Source organism: Fistularia commersonii, chromosome 27, assembly GCF_037954325.1.
Source record: "Fistularia commersonii isolate RoL2024-O1a breed Wild chromosome 27, RoL_Fcom_v1.0, whole genome shotgun sequence".
In the NCBI taxonomy this organism is placed as follows: Eukaryota; Metazoa; Chordata; class Actinopteri; order Syngnathiformes; family Fistulariidae; genus Fistularia; species Fistularia commersonii.
In genome coordinates, this window is record NC_141310.1 from 9,621,859 (window position 1) to 9,640,317 (window position 18,459).

The 18,459-nt window shown below is 40.8% G+C and overlaps 1 protein-coding gene across 2 annotated transcripts in view; it reads right to left on the reverse strand.

Moving 5' to 3' along the window:
• Window positions 1-538: 538 nt before the first annotated feature.
• Window positions 539-18,459, reverse strand: part of igdcc4 (immunoglobulin superfamily, DCC subclass, member 4) — a 46,592-nt gene continuing 28,671 nt past the window's right edge. The window contains exons 4-20 of one of the 2 annotated variants that reach the window (XM_086175304.1): window positions 16,645-16,778; window positions 15,054-15,188; window positions 13,614-13,766; window positions 12,028-12,438; window positions 11,782-11,946; window positions 9,499-9,636; window positions 8,694-8,876; window positions 7,831-8,034; window positions 7,156-7,257; window positions 6,880-7,066; window positions 6,182-6,309; window positions 4,723-4,893; window positions 4,329-4,463; window positions 2,774-2,876; window positions 2,336-2,567; window positions 2,076-2,201; window positions 539-1,891 (exon numbers count right to left, since the gene is read on the reverse strand). In XM_086175304.1, the coding sequence (XP_086031430.1) occupies window positions 1,370-1,891; window positions 2,076-2,201; window positions 2,336-2,567; window positions 2,774-2,876; window positions 4,329-4,463; window positions 4,723-4,893; window positions 6,182-6,309; window positions 6,880-7,066; window positions 7,156-7,257; window positions 7,831-8,034; window positions 8,694-8,876; window positions 9,499-9,636; window positions 11,782-11,946; window positions 12,028-12,438; window positions 13,614-13,766; window positions 15,054-15,188; window positions 16,645-16,778 (3,229 nt within the window). In that variant the 3' untranslated portion in view covers window positions 539-1,369. The remainder of the gene's footprint in view (window positions 1,892-2,075; window positions 2,202-2,335; window positions 2,568-2,773; window positions 2,877-4,328; window positions 4,464-4,722; window positions 4,894-6,181; window positions 6,310-6,879; window positions 7,067-7,155; window positions 7,258-7,830; window positions 8,035-8,693; window positions 8,877-9,498; window positions 9,637-11,781; window positions 11,947-12,027; window positions 12,439-13,613; window positions 13,767-15,053; window positions 15,189-16,644; window positions 16,779-18,459) is intronic. The other variant, XM_086175305.1, reaches the window with a different exon arrangement.

An 18,459-nucleotide genomic window follows, 5' to 3' on the forward strand; every position in this document is an offset into this window, starting at 1 on the left:
GGAAACCACTGTGAAAAGAAACGAGGTAGTGTCGTTGATAAGAAGTAGGAATGCACCGTTCCACCTTTAAGAACGAACCAATACTGGATAATCAGATAAGACGGTGGTTAATTGTCAAAATAATCTCATTTAATACTCGAGTGACCGTTTCAGTCGATGGTCAGCGGAAAAAAAAACTGAGCGTATCGTTCACATCGGTGATTTCGGCGACTTATTCTACAGAATGAGAAATTTCGACCGATTCCGATTGGCGGACATTGGTGCATCCCGATCTGGAAGCTAAAAAAAGGGGGCGGGTTTAAATCGTCCTCTAATTCTACAACCTCTATTATTAAATCGTTACCATGTGAACATGCAAATATCTAGACCCCAAAATGAGATATGCACCACCTGAAAAACAATAAGACCTATTTTTTTTTTTTTCCTTTTGAACTGAACATCCCTGGTTCACACAATAATTCCACCTGCATATAGAGAATTTTATAAAGTGAAGTGTGCAAAAGATCTTCACTCAGAATTGTTTCACATTTTTAGATTAATTTTCTTCTTTTTCTCTTGCTCTCTTGTTGAAGCACTCTTGCTATTTTACTGGATAAAATAGTAGAATACAGAGTTTACAAAAGCGCCATGAGTAATTAGGCACCTATTATCCCACACTAAAATAAGGACTTTTTTTTTTTGTTTAAGTGTATGGTGTTTTTTGTTTGTTTGTTTTTTTTTTTTTTTTTGCCAACGGGAGGATTTAATGAGCTATACAGAGGAATCTGCACAGTGATGCTTTCGCTTTCCGTGAGTATGTGTGTAGACCCTGAGACAACAGGAGCCTGGAGAGAGACACATGTTCTGCACTCTCAAGAGCATACAGATACTCTTAAGGCCAATACTTTACCGCCACAGTAAAGTAGCATTCAACCAAACGATGCCTGATGAGATCCACTAAACCTGTGTTTCCATTCACGCGGTCTATGATGATAAGCCTGTTTAAGTGCTCGCTCGCTCACTCAAGGAACGTTCCAGACTTCCCCATTCCTGAGTGGAACAGAGAGGTTAAGTTACATCTTCTGTTTTCTCTCCTGTGAACAGGAAAACTGCCCAGAGGACAGTATGCGTGAAATGCAAGAGAATGCATAACAATAGACAGTACTCTACTACTAAAAATAGACTGTATATACAACTACAATACACATATGAAACAATGGATTCGTAGTACCTATAAAAAACTTTGCAAGTAAAAGAAGGAAATCCAACGATGAGGTGCATAAAAATAATCCATGGGGATTCTTCCTGGTTAAGTAAAAGAAACAGAATCGGTCTGATGTCCATGTGTGTGTGTGTGTGTGTGTAAGGGTCACTGCCTTACATCCAGGCGCTATGGGCACAGATAGCTGTGTGCCACTGAGGTAGAGTGGACAAGGCTAGAGCTGACGAAGGGGGCAGGGGACAGTCCAGCAGAGATGGCCTTCCCCGGCGCCGAAGGGCAGTGTCTGGAGTCGCCATTTTCCAGATGCCCCGACTTCAGCCCAGACCTCACTGTCTTAGGGGAATGGAAGCCATTGGTGAGTCCCGCCTCTTGCCGTGGCTCCGTGTCCGAATTCGTCTGGTCCGTCTTGCTTTCTAGCTCCCCGTTGTGATTGGCCACCAACTTCATCGATGGAAGACTCAAGGGACTTTGGGCGAGTGAAAGTTTTTCGAGAAGTTTCTCCTCGATCGGCGGGGTCGCCGGACTCAAAGGCGAATATTTGTCGTCCGGTAATGAGGGCCCTCTGGTGGTACTGCATTCCTTCGCATTTCCGCCGCCCTCCTTTTCTTTCTCGGTCCCTGGATCCGACAGCTCGGAATGAACGATGACTTCAGCCTCGACCTGGTTACGGCGCAGGCGCTCATCTAACACCTGCAAAACAAAAGGAAACAAAAACAAAAGGTAATGCCGCTGCCGCTCCTCACACATGCATGATGATGCAGTCAGTCCTACTGAAGCCAGACGGGTTACACTGCTCAGAAAATCACAGTCAGAAGTATATTTCGATCTAATGTTGTGTTGGACAGTGAGAGAGTTTAGTAATTCAATTGTTTACCATGATGTTATCATTAATTATGCCGAGATCTCCGGTAACGAGTTTGGGAGAGTCCTCTGTAATAGTGTCTCTGTATCTTGTGATTCTGTTGGCCCAGTTATGACTCACAGACCCATTCCAAACAGCCTGCAGGATTAACAGCACAGTGGATTTACAAAAAATGACAACGATCATCCCCCTCATCATTATGCGAAGAAATATTACATGAAAGATTCATTGAGAAGATCTCTCCGCCGACCCCCCCCCTTGCAGGTTTTCACCTTAGGTTCAGGTGCAGAGGCATCACCTCCTTCTTCTGGATTTGTACTTGCCATCAGGCTCTGCTCCTCTGGGGCCTCTGCAAGATGCTGACCAGACTCTTGACTGCCTAAGGGCATTAGTGTCTCCAGCTCATGGCTATCGCTGCACTCCGGCACATCAGAGGGAATAGGGTAGCCTCCTCTCCTATACTGAGGGGTCACAGCTGTGGAGTCCAGGCCCCCAGACACCCCCCTGTTTGAAGCGAGAGGCAATAAATAGGTTTTGCATTGAGCTTGAGCACCACAGAAGTGAAAATGTTGCGATGAGCATTGCCCGAGTTGATATCAGATTCTGTATTTTTCATACATTTGCCCTTGCAAACTGTAGCACAAGGGAAAAAACCTGCGGGCAGAGATGCGAGCGTACTCTCCGGGTAAAGCCCTCCGGAGATACCGTACCTGGTCTTGCCGTTATGAAAGCTGAAGCACATGCACAGGAGGATGCATATCAACCCCAGACACACGCCGACGATGATGCCCGTCACCGCGTGGATGTCCAACTCTGTTAACACGACACGCGGGGAAAAAAAAAACGAGGGGAAAAAACAAGAGTGAAAGTACAGAAACAATCAGTATGGCAAGAGAGTGTTTCAAGAAGAATAAATATTCTTTATAAGTGACTTTATTCATTTCCTTCAAAGCTGAGAAATAATTGACGAATTAGCCGTGTTGTCTTATCATACTTATATTTGTCCGGAAAGTGCACCTCAAAGTATGAAGAATTATATTACAAATAAATTTTAATGCGTTGTGATAAGTCAAACGCACGCTTAGATTGAAGGCCGAGGCAGCGCTTGACAAAGCGGGACCGACCTTCATTGATATTTATTTATTCTGGGTATCTTTGGCAGCCTGGACATGGAGTGGAGAGGAAACAGATGGCAAAAGCTCTCACCCTCCCACTAAGTATGTCAGTTCCATTTACATAGAATAGTGGCAGCAGCTCGTGCGAACAAAATAACCTTGTTTCTCACACGTAACATTAAAGGTGCAAATTAAAACTAGAATGATGATTTAAAAATATACATATATATATTTTCATGGTTAACAAGGCAGTTTGCAGTGATCCCTGACTCGAGTCTCTTCCATTACGAGCACTGGTAGCCCTGGATATCTGCAGTCCGATGAATAATATTTCACGGGGACTTAATGGTCGGGTTCGTGACTTATTCTGTGTAAAGACAAAAGGCCTTCAGTAATTACAGGTAATAGCAAAATGCTGACCTGTGCAGAATTATAAAATGAATAATGAGAGCCCCGGCTCGAACACAAAGTGACACGGGAGTAAAGAAACTGCTTTATGTCGTGGCTTTGCTCAATTCAGTTGGGGGAGAAAAATTCAAAGATCTTCCCCAAGGAGGTCACTGATGGGGCCATCACTTTGATATCAACACTTAATGTTATCCTCAAAAGGCCCAAGAGTGGGGATGCATAATAAAAATGTCATAACTACACGCTCTCTGCAGGCAAGAACAAATGACCCACTTTAAAAAGGAGCACTATATATGTTCAGCATGTGAAGGATTTGTGCCCCAGTTGAAGGAAAAAGAAAAAAAAAAAAAAAAAAATCGGTAAACATGTGTCTTTTTAATGTTTTACAAGCATTTCAAGTCAATGTGAAATGGAAATGATCACAATTAATTATTCAAGCTGGAAAGTGGTTATGTTAATGTGGTTGTTGTTTTTTCTTTCACATTCACTGTTTTCCCTGCTTTCAAAATTTGAATCTTTTTTTATATTTATTGTTCTCCAAGCGTTCATTTTGAGATGACTTTTTTCACATTTCCCCTCATTGCCAAAGCTCCTCTTATGTCACATTTGACTATATTTGACTATGACTGACCGATCACGTTTTATATAATCTTATTATTGCCTCGGTAATATTCATTGTTTAACCAGAATGAATGATATAAAACTAAATCCTCATTTTCTGGACGTACAACATGATACATACCGTATTTCTGAGGAGGGGTCTGAACATCCTTGATCAGTGAATATGGCCCTGGTCCCACCTCAGTCGATGCCCCCAATTTAAAAAAGTATTGGGTGCTACTGGACAAACCCTGCACCTCCACATTTGTAGTACTACCTGAAAAAAATGCAAAAATGAGAACAAAATGAGATGTACTTTATTGATCCCACGATAGGGAAATCGTTTGGCAGCGTAAGCACAACATACTAGAGCAGACAATTAAAAATAGTGATAAAATCATTTAAAATCTGAGGTGTAAAAAAATGTATCTAAAATAATGCAAGTATTGTATTAAAATACGATTCAGCCAATCTGGTTAATTCATGTGAACTTTTTTCCTGCACAGAGAGAAGATGTGCTGCCAGCTGACACTCACCATCCTGGGAGATGTTTCTCCACAAGTGGTCCGGCTGACTGAGGTTACCGCTGTACAAGAGCCTGTAGCTGATGATGATGCCATTGGGCTCCAGTGGAGGGCGCCAGCTGACCAGGACAGAAGAGGAGTCCACGGCCGTCAGCTGCAACTCCTCCGGAGGTGTGGAAGGCCCTGAAGGAGAATGAAGGAATAGGTCAGTAATTAGAGCTCAGAAATCAAAGCTCACAGCTGGGGAGAGAATATTGCATTGGCGGGGGATCCGACACGTGTGACGAGCATCTGCGTCCTCGTGTCCCCGCCACCTGGGTACCGGGAGGCGGGTGGGGCGCGACAGGGCAACGTGCTGGGGCTTCGGGTGATAATGCGCGGTAGCGGAGAGCACGACCGGGTGACGGGCGATGATAATGTCATTAAAAGCCACTTGCTTTCCTCTCACCTGTGTGTATCCGGCTGACAAGACGGAGCTGCCGGCCAAAATGGCAGACACCGTCACACTTGGGTGTTAATATTATTGAGTAATCATTCGGGAAGTTGTTTATTTCGGTATTCAGCCAATCGATGCACACGGCGTTGTCCTCTGTCTGGCATACGACCACCACGTTTGAAAATGAAACAGGACCAGCTGAACATATTATACTCCTAATATATGCAAAAAAAAAAAAAAATCACTGATTGGATCAAAATAGAAAGCAAGCAATTCAGCAGCTATTCACCTTTTTTTTTACAAAAAAAAAAAAAAGGGGGTGTCTGCTAATCATGATTTTCTGTATGTATTGTTGACGAAGGAACTGAAACAGGAGAGATGTGAGCATTATGAGCTGTACCGAAAACAAATCCCACCAACGCTGTTGTGTGGCCTTTAATAAATGATTCTGATTCTGATATATATAGTATTAAATAAAGCAGAGTTGAAATAAGTTATATGCTTTGTCTATGTTTTTCCTTCATCTTTTTTTTTTCTATCTATTTGTGCATTACATATATTAGGCTTGAACGACTTTTTCCGGTAAACTGGCGTGTTTTCCGGTGGACGAAGTCTTTTTTTTTTTTTATTCCAAAAAGACACAAAAAACAAACTCGAGCGTGCAACCGACACCGGCGACTCGGAGATTCGCCGCAGTTGACGATATAGGGCACGTCAACATTACATTACATTACATTTGGCAGACGCTTTTATCCAAAGCGACTTACAATAGAGGACATAGGGACTGCAAATAACACTTGCAAATACAAGATGCACAGGACATATACAGAACAGTAAGCTTGGGTTGGTGAGTTGTTTTTTTTTTGACAAAGACATACACAAACGTACACACACACACACACTGCATAGCGTCAACCTCCTGAAGTGAAATGCTTGCTAACTACTGTAAGATATCAAACAGGAGAAAGAATGGATTTTGATGTGGGGCGGAAAAGAAGCGTCATACAGTATTAAGCACACACAGGAGAGACTCACGGTCGGCCAGAGTGGACTCCTCCACGGTGCCGCTGAAGGGTCCCACCACGTCCACTCCATTAGATTGCACTGCCAGCTCATAGCGGGTGAAAGGTTTCAACGCCCCGAGCAGAATCTCCTGAGCGGAGCTGCAACGCACGGGAGACAGGCATGCTGGGAATGTTTTATAGTCTGAACCTAGAGATTTAAAAGTGTTTACTTAATTTTATCCATGCTGTTCTCAGCAATCTTTCAATAAAATGTGAATTAAAAGGATTTTTTTTTTTAAACTGAAACATAATTGAATTTATACAATTCGATTTGTTTCTCTGTGTCCTACGGTGATCTTTCTGTAAATATATGACCGGACCGAGAACTCTGAGGCAGAACAAGCTGCAAAGCTACACTGACAGCTTTTATTTTATGTCCCTTTTGAGTAGGATCAGAGGCTAAATGGTTTTTACCTCACAAGGTCACTCATAAACTAATCTTTCAAAGAGATAAAAAAAAAAAAAACACCTACCTATTCTAATAAAGGCTATGAAAGTTCTGCTTGAAGAGTACAAGAAGAATGTTCATTTTTGTTACCGACTTGATAAACTTTAAGCTGAAAAAAAAATTCAAATTGAACAGGAATAAGTTGAACTATCGTCGAGATATCAGGGATATCGGCTTCTCTTTGCAAAATGACGTTTCGGCCATCGTTCCTTGACGCTGACCTGGTGTAGTAGGAGACCAGGGAAGCATTGGTGGTTCCCGCCGGGCTGCAGCGCACGGTGTAGTTGATGATGCGAACGTGGCTGAAGCGAGGTTTCTCCCAACGTAGCCAGATGGAGGTGGAACTATTGGCCTTCGCTTGAATACTGCTTGGGGGTAACGGAGGGGGGCGCACTGGTTGCGGCGTCACTTTAACGCAAACGTTATTAGCCTTGAGATGTATTCAACCGTCGTGATGAATGAGAATGTGTTCAATTACACGCCGAGCGTCGGCTTACCTTTATCCCGAGGTTTGTCCGTCCTTCCCTTCCACACGGCAGCCGATCCATCTGTCTGCTTGTTGAAAGCCCAGACCCGAACTTCATACTGCTGGTCTGGGACTGACACGCATACGCAAAATAATAAAATAGTTTATTTACTTGGATTTTGAATGTCATGAAATGACAGATATTATGCAGGTGGAGCCAACATGACTGTGCTATCTATTCATGATGAGGTGGATTTCGATAAATAGCATGGTAAGACACAAATAACATAAACAATGAGATTTAAAGGTGCGTTTTCCTGTTGCAGGTGGAACTTTATACCATTTCAACATGGCCTCTAATCCAACAAGACATAAGAAATCAGGTCAAAATGGTTACTTTATCTCTTACTTGTTTCAAAGCAGCTGCCGAGTCTATGTAGAAGAAGCATTTTAGACCAAGGCGATGCTAATATTCAGTCAGAGTAAATTCTTTTTAGAGAAATCTTTTTCAATTATTCATAAGTAATGGCTGAAATAAGGAGAACCGCAGCAGTATGGAGTTATATCCCTTCACTAAGTCTTATATCATAAATAGAAGCAAGTGATTTCACACAGACTGTAAAAAATTTGGACTCTGATTTAATTTATTCTAACGTATTTACAACAGAGCGACAAATCCGTAGCATATTTTGAATGGACGGCTTACAGAGTCCAGTGAGAAGATGATATCTGGCCTTCTTGCGGAGCCTGATGATGTGGGTCTTTTCTCCACCCGTCGATTGATCGCTGTCCCCTTCTCGACAGGACAGCTTGTAACCGGAGATCAACGTGTGATTGGGCGAAGGATGCCACGTCACGTTCAGCGTGTTTTCCCGAGCTCTGACTTTCAGTTCGGTCGGCGCAAAGATCACTTTAAAAAAAAACAAAAAAAAAAGGATGGAGTTAAAATCACAACGGCGTCTCGGTCGGATCAAATACTCAGAATCTTGCCCCGTTTTTTCATTTAAGATCCGTGTATTTTTGATATAACCTCCAAAATGCAGCAGGGACATGTGGAAAATGACAAATTGGAGCAAAGCCTGTTTTTTTCTGTCTGAAGGAGGGTTGCCGAACGATAGCCTTGTATCCTGACGATTATTTTTAAAGCAGTGATACTCACTAAACCCCTGCTGTTTACATTGCCAGCAGTATTGGCGCTCATAACTGGAAGCGCTTTATCTATATTGATCGTATAAATTACACGATCATCGATACACATTAAGTCGTATGTGCTCACGGAGCTTCTCTTACAACCAACTATTCACTTCGAAATAATTCGAGTACACGCTCTACTCCTATTTCTGGTCACCTCCGTGTAATTTCCATTGCATTCTGTGGCACCAACGCTTGGCAAAAACAATTTTCTTCCATAAAACCACATACAGAACGCGGAACGATCCGACCCCCCCAACCAAAAATCGTCGGGGACTCCTTTTTAGATGGACATCAAATTTCAATAGCGCTTGAAAAAAAAAAAAAAAAAGAGAATTTTAAGAATGAAAAATGCCGGCGGTGTTTTTCCCCACTCACCCATACGGTGGTTGCTGTGGTTGTAGTGGGCCAGTGTTTGGTGCTGGGCCCACTCGGATGGAACCCCAAAGCCAACACCTGTTCCAGCTGCTATCCTCAATCTGTAGGTCTGGTTAGGCTGCAGCTCTCTGAGCGTGAAGTGGGTCTCATTACCCCCCACCTCCACTGAGAACACAGTGTCCACTGTGGGAAGATAACACACACACACACTCAAACAGACAGACCCCATTGATGGAGAGTATTTTGTTTGACGTAATGATCACCCATTATTACGATAGATGATAGATCACATTCTTTATTTTGCTTTCAAACTGTCGTTTTTGCACTAATAGAGGGGTATTACTGTATATCATTGTTACGCTCCCTTTGGCAGCAAACTCAGTCTATGGAAAACATGGGTTTCCTTGGTCGATATTTTTAACCCTTGTGTTGTCTTGCGGGTCAAAAGTGAGCCACTACCGTGTTTAGCTGTAGAAAAAAACACCTTAACCTATTTTTTTTCCGACTTGAAATTTTATGACTTTTCCTAAAGAGACCCCATAATTAGAAAAAGTGATACTTCTTTTTTGTTTATGTTTCCATGTGGGCTGTACACCACTAGGGTACAAAGATTGTCTTATGGGTTATTTTTGACCCGTGGGACAAGGGGAGTAAACACAATGTTGAGATCGCACGAGGGTTAACTCTAAATAGCAAAATAGGAATGAGGAATATTGCTTACTGTAATAAAGACGATCGCCTTCTCAATATTTACAGGGTTTTGTTTGTGACTCGGTGTAAGTTTTGCGCGGCAGGGGATACTCACGCTGATCCAGAGTGCTGTATTCGATGCGGTAGCGGGTAACAGATCCTCGACTGTGCTGTGAGGATAATGGATGCCACATCAACCTGATGTCCGTGGGGGATGTGCTGGCTATAGACAGCTGAGGAGGAGCACTTGGTACTGTGGGAGGAAAGAGGAGAACATTCTGAGCTGTGTGATCAACCGCATCCTGTATATCTGTGCAGTTAATTGACATAATAAATCAAAATGTATCTGTAATCAATTTCAACTAATCCAAACAAGGAAAGAACAAGCTCCCGGCGGTCAGATATAAAGGACGTGTTGACAACAGGATCCTCATCCCCACCCGTCTGCGAGCTCATGCAACCCTCCCGAAACCGAGGGGCAGCTCTGATATCCGAGCCAAAGACTGCCTTATTACGCAGTCAGTTACCGCATTAAAATAATGAATAAATAGAGGATTTATCTTAAACCAGCGGCAAGTAAACTCTGGAAATGCTATTATGTTAGTGAATAGGGAAACTGTCAATTTTTCATTTTTTTTAAATCAATAAATTTAAAAATAAATTCCGACGACAGCTATCATAATCCAGAAGGGAAAAAAAAAAGTCACGACACTGGTCTTTAAATCACTGCACTGTTAGTCAAATTATAAATTCATAAGCCTTTTTAACCTCAGAATAAAAGGAATAATGGTCCCAAGGATGAACTTGTGTGTTTTGAAGACTTACGGAGTCACTTACCATTCAGCTTTTTTTTTGCTTTTTTTTTTGCGATCACGAGTGACTTATTAGTATTTTTATTATTTTTACACAAGAAAATGTATTCAGCAGATGCTTTCTGATCTACAGAAACAGATGACCGCGAGTTCGGTCACATGTGGTAAATGCAGCATTATTTGTGGCGAATATCTTGCATGTATAGCATTTTTTTATATTTCCTGTCATACTAATGTCTCACTTATCAATTGCTGTTTGTCGCTCTGTGGAAACCATTGGGTCTAAACGGAGCTTCGGTGTATGTTTGCGTTCTGGAAGCATGACTAAGCAACAAACTTAAAGAAAGAAAATAAAGAAATAAATAGTCTGACCCTAATATTTCTCTTGCAGTGGCTACATAAAATAGAGTAAAGCGTCAGTTCAGGCAACCTTAAGTCAGGTTCTTCGACAAATATATAAGAATAAGAATAAGAATAAGAATAAGAATAAGAATAAGAATAAGAATAAGAATAAGAATAAGAATAAGAAATAAGAAATAAGAAATAAGAATAAGAGTAAGAGTAAGAGTAAGAGTAAGAGTAAGAGTAAGAGTAAGAATAAGAATAAGAATAAGAATAAGAATAAGAATAAGAATAAGAATAAGAATAACTTTTTTTTATCCCGAAGGAAATTGTTGTGCCATAGTTACAAGAAAAATATAGCAATAATAAATAATAGTAGAAAATTGTTTAAACAGTAAAAATAAGAGAAAAAGGGAGAATAACAAATACAAATAAACTATAAAGTGTCTTAAGTAACAAGTGAAAGATAAGAAGTGCAAAAGAGTATAGCTGTTATGAAATATTGCACAATTATGAACATATATACAGATATTATTACAGTATATATATCATATATATACACACATACATATATATATATATATATATATATATATATAATATATATCAGCTACCTTAAAATGACTCAAATACAAGCAGGATTTTAACATACAGCAGTGAAAACATATTCTAGTCTCTATCTTTCCTCAGTGGCCACAGAAGAATAAACATAATATTAGTTGGGGCGGTGCTTCTTGTCAGGTTTTGGATCACAACCCTGTTATATCAGCTGCGTGCACTCGCATGGCTCCGCCCATGCCTTTCCTTATACCACATTGGTAACTGTCATTCAAGGCATCTCATTCAAACAGCCACGGTCAACCATCTCTTCCTGGATCATCTGTATGCTTCTCTGCCACCGGCCGCAAACCAATCTCCTCCCTCACATGCCGCTTCTGACTTATCAGAAGTCACTGCGGTCACCGTTGCCACGTCTGCTCTGTAACCTATGGCCGGGTCTTGACTGCTGCCCATATTTGGGCATAAGCCGGCACAGATGCACACTGGCAAAATCAAATTACCGCAAGTGACACTTTATTTTACAATTTTAACAAAAGCGTCCCCGCCTGAGCCGAATCGTAATTAGCCCGTGATTAATTACGTTATTAATGTCTTTATGAGTTAAAAGGGTAATGATGTTGGAGAGATTTTTTTTTTTTTTTTTTTTTTTTCGAAAATGTATTTAAAAGACGTTTTTAACTTACCATCCTCCAGCATGTCGACGGTGACGGGCAGAGATGGCCGGCTGGCTCCCATAGGAGAGTAAGCCACGACGAAGAACGTGTAGGCAGTGTGTGGGAGAAGCTCTTTAAAGTGATATTCGGTGGTGTCGTTGTTCATGGCAAACTGGTACTCTTCATTATCTGAGCCTGAGATAGATGATTAAATGTCTTTTCAATATATCGACTTGGATGCGCAATCATTGCAACACAATCTTAATGTAAACGTACCCGAGGCCCGCTGGCAGTGCACCGAATAGCCGATGATTTGGTCCGAGTTGTACTCAGGTTTCTCCCACGTGAGGAGGGCAGTTGTGCTGGAGTAGGACGTGACGGACAGGTGGCGAGGCGGGCTGGGGAGGCCTTCCCTCACGATAACAGTCAGCTTAGCGGTGGCGCAGGCTGTGCCCAGACCGTTATCTGCTATGCACTGGTAGTAGCCCGCGTCCTCGAGCGCCAGCTGGTTGATGAGCAGGACTCCCGGGCTTTGGGTTTTCACTCGTCTTAATGATCGGATGGGCTGGCCATCTTTCAGCCAGTGCAGCACCGGGGGAGGCTCTCCGGAACTGTTGCACACAAATCTGGCTGTGTTTCCCCTGGAGAGGGACACCGTCTCAGGTGGCTGGAGAATTACTGGAGGAGCTGGTAGAGGTGGAGAGCAGAAAGTTATCACTGATGATATATCTTAAATCATTTCAATGATTTAGTATGTTATATTGGGTTGAGTGGCCCAGCGAACATTGTCCATTAATATTATATATATATATATACAGGATTGTCTCGGAAAATTAGAATATTGTGATGAAGTTCTTTATCTTCTGTAATGCAATTACAAAAACAAAAATGTCATATATTCTGGATTCATTACAAATCAGCTGAAATATTGGAAGCCTTTTATTATTTTAATATTGCTGATTACGGTTTACATCTTAAGAAAACTCAAAAATCCTATCTCAAAATATTAGAATATCATGAAAAAGTTTTTTTTTTTTTTTTAATTGCATAACAAAAGATAAATAACTTTATCACGATATTCTAATTTTCTGAGACAGTCCTGTATACACATACACACTCACACACTCACGCACACACACACACACTATACAACACAACAATGGTACACATATGTTTTAAAGAGAGGAAAGTCAAATCATTCTTTAACCAAGTAGGTTGATGATGAGGTACATACACATTAGTCCCAGTTACATTCATAAGCATTTATTAAAGCTAAATGCTTAAAGTGTGTGTCCGTGTGTGTATCAGAAATGTATATCTTACTCTCTTAAAATGGGACAATTTTTAATTTTTTTTGCATATCAAAAAGGGGTGGGCTTTAATATTAAATCATCTTTCAACACTACAATTTTTAAAAACAAAGGATCGGTCTTTCCGGGAAATAAATCAGAAATCCACACAGAGCATTCCCAAATCAGATCGGTATTAGAATCTCTTCAATCGGCAAATGAACAATGTACACAGGAATTTGTCATGGTAGGTCAGCACCCTTACCCTTAAGCAGGAAATTAAGGTGAGAGAATAAGTTATAAGAAAAGAAGCATTAACTAAGAAATAACTAGCAGTAAGTAAGCAAAAAATAAAATAAAATAAAATAAAATAAAATAAAAACACACAGCTTGTGCTTGGAAAATATATACAATTTAAAAATTGGATATATGCTGAATGTGAATGGCGAGTGACTTTTTGGTAATGGTCTAGGATGAGGCTACGAGATTATGAGATCCAGATACCGACAACGAAAGCTGGCAGTCTAATAGTGTTGAATAGTTATCATAAACAGACGATAACGCGGAGCTTACCGGGCACATGCAGCTCAGCAGCAGCCACGACAAACTCTCTGGTCTTGGGTTTATTGACCCTGCAGACATAAACCCCTGCGTGGTGACGCCTGGTGACCCTGATCACCAGGTTTGTAGCGAGGACAACCACATCAGTGGAAATGGGCTTTCCATCTGATCGGAGAAGGAAACAATAAACAGCAGAGGACGGTCTCAGATGATACTGATGAAAAACAGACTCTGGCCTTGAGAAAAAGCAGATATAATTTTTCAGTTGCCTGAGAAACCAGAGAAAGTAAAGAGTGGGAGCACTTTGTGTAGCAGGAGATATAGATGTGTATATATATATATATATATATATATATATATATATATATATATATATATATGTATATATATACACACACACACACACACATACGTATTAATATGCTGGTATTCAATGGCAGAAAAGTATAAAAGTATATAGGCGTTTTCTTTGAAATGAGCGGTTGTGTGATAAAACTTTATGGAATTTAAAGTTACACATTTTAAGAAGCCCTTTCAAATTTAAGCCTATCCGCACTGTATGTGCTGAAATTATGAACTTCAAAACTCGGAAACATCTTTTGAGGAACACTCATGTCAGAGTGAATAAAAAATTAATTAGCAGCAGCAGCAGCAGCGCTACGAATTCACTTCCTTTATCAAAATGAATACGAATACGCTTTGCCCTCAGGTTCAAGCCAATTACGCTGGAGAACTTCACAACGCAACAACCCCTACTCCTTAAACCCGTCCTCTTTTTTTTTTTTGTTAGTTAAAATAACTTTACGACCCCTCCCCCTGCAAAAAAAAGAAGTAATCAATGAAACAACTTAAATATCAATGAAATAAACAGAATTTTTTCGAGAGGATCGGGTCGTGATTCCAGACGCGCTGACCCGCGTTTCTATACCTGAAACGAAGTGTTATCTTCATGACAGGACACCAGAAGATACAGACGTAGATCATTTGGAGAGCGAGGCACAAACAGCAGCTCGGCCAGCCGGCAGAGAGTACACGCTGTATCTTTTTTCCCCGGCCGTGCAAAATGTGCGGCTGATCACACAGTCGGCACATGTCAGCATCCTCCCATCGTAATTCACGGCGGCTCTCAAAGCCGAACCGGCTTAACTGAGCAGACCACTGTTATTATAGTAATATCACCATTAGAGGCACCTTGAAGTTTATGCACGCTTACGGCAAGGTGAGTGTCGGTAGGGGGTCCGATGAATATGTTAATTTAATGCTCTCTGATGTGATTGAGACACAGTTGTGTCGATTTGAAAGGGCTACGGGCGCGATCTGGAAAACAATGAAACGCTGGCTGAAAGTCGATCTCTATGACGGGTTTATGCCTGTTTTAACGTGTGTGGGAAAAAAGGAAATGGGGATCAAACGGATGACAGAGAGAGGGGAAAAAAAAAATATCAATATTACCTTGTCTGCTCCAGGACACCAGTGGTTTTGGGTGGCCCTGTGCCATACACTCCATCACGGCGGGGTGGCCCAGAACCACCGTGGCATTCTGGGGTGGCGCCACGATCAAGACCCGGTTCAAGCCTTCAGTGGAACCTACGACAAGAATTTGGATTTGAAAACTTGGCGGTCTGATTTGATGGCGGTCTACAACCTCCGAACTGCTGTGTAACCTCGATTTCTATTGGCAGTATCTTTCGCGATTCCTCAGTATCACTCGGCATGGAGATGTCCGGGTCGATTCGCTTGCATGCATGACCAGAAGTACGACTTAGTAACCGAACAATTGCGCTGACAGGATAATATCAAAGTCTGAAAGGCTCCCTTTATGTATGAAACAAGAACTATACAGGACTGTCTCAGAAAATTAGAATATTGTGATAAAGATCTTTATCTTTTGTAATGCAATTACAAAAACGAAAATGTCATACATTCTGGATTCATTACAAATTAACTGAAATATTGCAAGCTTCTTGTTATTTTGATATTGCTGACTATGGTTTACATCTTAGGAAAACTCAAAAATCCTACCACAAAATTTTAGAATATCATGAAAAAGTCATTTTTGGTTTTTTTAATTGCATTACAGAAGATAAAGAACTTCATCACAATATTCTAATTTTCTGAGACAGTCCTGTACATACATACACACACACACGCACACACTCACGCACACACACACACACGCACACGCACAATACAACACAACAATGGTACACATCTGTTTTAAAGAGAGGAAAGTCAAATCATTCTTTAACCAAGCAGGTTGATGATGGGGTTTAATCCGTACATACACATTAGTCCCTGTTACATTCATAAGCATTTATTAAACCTAAATGCTTAAAGTGTGTGTGCGTGTGTGTATCAGAAATGTATATCTTTCAACACTATAATTTTTAAAAGCAAAGAATCTGTCTTTTGCTGATTATGGCTTACATCTTAAGAAAACTCAAAAATCCTATCTCAAAATATTAGAATATCCTGAAAAAGTTTTTTTTTTTTTTTTTTTTAAATTGCCATACAGAAGATAAAGAACTTCATCACAATATTCTAATTTTCCGAGACAATCCTGTATATACATGCACACACACACTCACGCACACACACACACACACACACACACACACACTATACAACACAACAATGGTACACATCTGTTTTAAAGAGAGGAAAGTCAAATCATTCTTTAACCAAGTAGGTTGATGATGAGGTTTAATCCGTACATATACATTAGTTTTAACAGGTTGTGCAATAAAGTACATTGAGTCCGCAGTTTTCCAGATTGAACTCTTAAATTAACATCTTTGTGGTACAGATATCAAAAAAGTTGTGTAGTGAAGCAAAAATGTAAAATTACAGAAGCCTATTTTTGCAAGCAAACTAATCTATTATGATATACAGTGTCATAAGGAATATTAAGCTGTCCCCTTCTTTATTCATAAAATGAAGTTTGAATTTAACTTCCTAATCTAAAAAAAATCTCATGTGGTATTTTTGAGATTGACTTGGATCTCTGTCTCGACAGACGGAGCGAAAGAGTTGGAGAGTTCACCTGCGGTGACAGTGAGGCTGGTTTCGCGGCTGGTGTCCTGCCTGGCGGGGTTGGATGCGACGCAGCGGTAGAAACCCTCATCCTCCTTGGTAACCTCAAGAATCTGCAGCACCCCATTAGGAAGGGAAATGAACCTAGAGCAAACAGAGCATAATAGAAGAGGGGGGGATAGTGTGAGAAAGAGTGTATGGCGATGACTAAGAGAGAACACATACAATGGGGTTAGAGCTTGGTGGCATGAAGAATCCGGCCGGTCATCTCTGCAGGGATCCTCCCGGGTCTTCACAATGCCCCATTCAATCTTTACCTCTTGACCTGTGTTCATTTCTTATCTCATTTCATGCTCGGCAAAGTATTTCTTAACAATATTCTCCAAAACCAATTAATATAATCTAATACTACAGGCATTCATTGAAATCTTATTTTCCATTAAGAAAAAAAAAAAAAAAAAAACCTTTTTAATTCACTCTCTTTTACTTGAAGGGAAAAAAAGAAAAGTTCTATTACATAAAGGTTCGACAGGTAACTGTCACTGAAAATACTTTATATTATATCTGACAACCCGTAACAATGATAATGAATCGTGCCGAACCGAGCCGACCGTGAATAGAATGATATTTATTTTAAAAACTAAAACGAATCCCTGCCTATCTTGTAACCTGGAGCCCGAGTTAGACTGGCGGATTAGTGCGGCATTAGCGGCGAAGCGGGATTTACATGTCTGTCTGTTGCGGTAAAGAAGGAGCAGAGCTGAAAAGCAAAGCTCTCAATTTACCAGTCAATTTACATTCCAAATCTCACCTATGGACACCAGCTCTGGGGAGCCACTGAAAGAACGAGTTGGCGGATAGAAGCGGCTGAAATGAGTTTTTCAATGCGGAGCTTAGTCTGGGAGAGGGTTAAGGGTTCGGAGCGGAGCGGCTTCTCCGCCGCGGTGCTTTGAAAGGAGGCGGCCGACGCGGTTTGGACGTCTGGCGAGGAGGCCTCCTCCATAGAGACGTTCTAAACTGGTAACCGGCCAGGATGCCTTGAAGGCCTCCGTGAGGTCCTGAAGAGGAATACGGCGGACAGAGGCGGCCGTTTTAGTTTAGTTTAAGCTGCCAGCGTGACCGGGACGCGAGAAAGAGGATTCTAATTTAAATTTTTCTTTTTTACAAACATAGCGTGAAGCCTGAAAAGACTATTGACTGTTCTGGAATGATAAGGATTCCTGATGAGCAAAATGGATAATAGATGAATATCTGAATTACAGATGAATTGATTTAATTTGGAGGGACAGATAGATGGCTAGATGGATGGATGGATGGATAGATGGATAGATGGATGGAGGGATTGAAGGGTGGATAGCTAGATTAATGTTTGAACCATAGATAGATAGATAGATAGATAGATAGATAGATAGATAGATAGATAGATAGATAGATAGATAGATAGATAGATAGATAGATAGATAGATAGATAGATAGATAGATAGATTTAAAAAAAACAAGATGATTGTTACCTATGTATCAATGCAAGATAATACTACCTAAGTTGAAAGTGAATTTAGTGATTTATTTAATCTTAATTTCATGTTTTTTAACAGATTCAGGTTCACAAGTTAATTTGTAATCATACTTGTTTCAAAGGTTCAGTCAGAAGATAGTCAGAATTTCAAATGAATAATAAATAAAAGAATAATAAGAGGGAGTGGGTGAATACAAACAGCACATGGACAGTGTGTGAGACCAATTAAGAGAATGCAAGAACGTGGCGCCCATCGAGAAGAAAGTGCATGTTGGAACGAAGGGGAACAGAGAGAGATGGAAAAAAAGA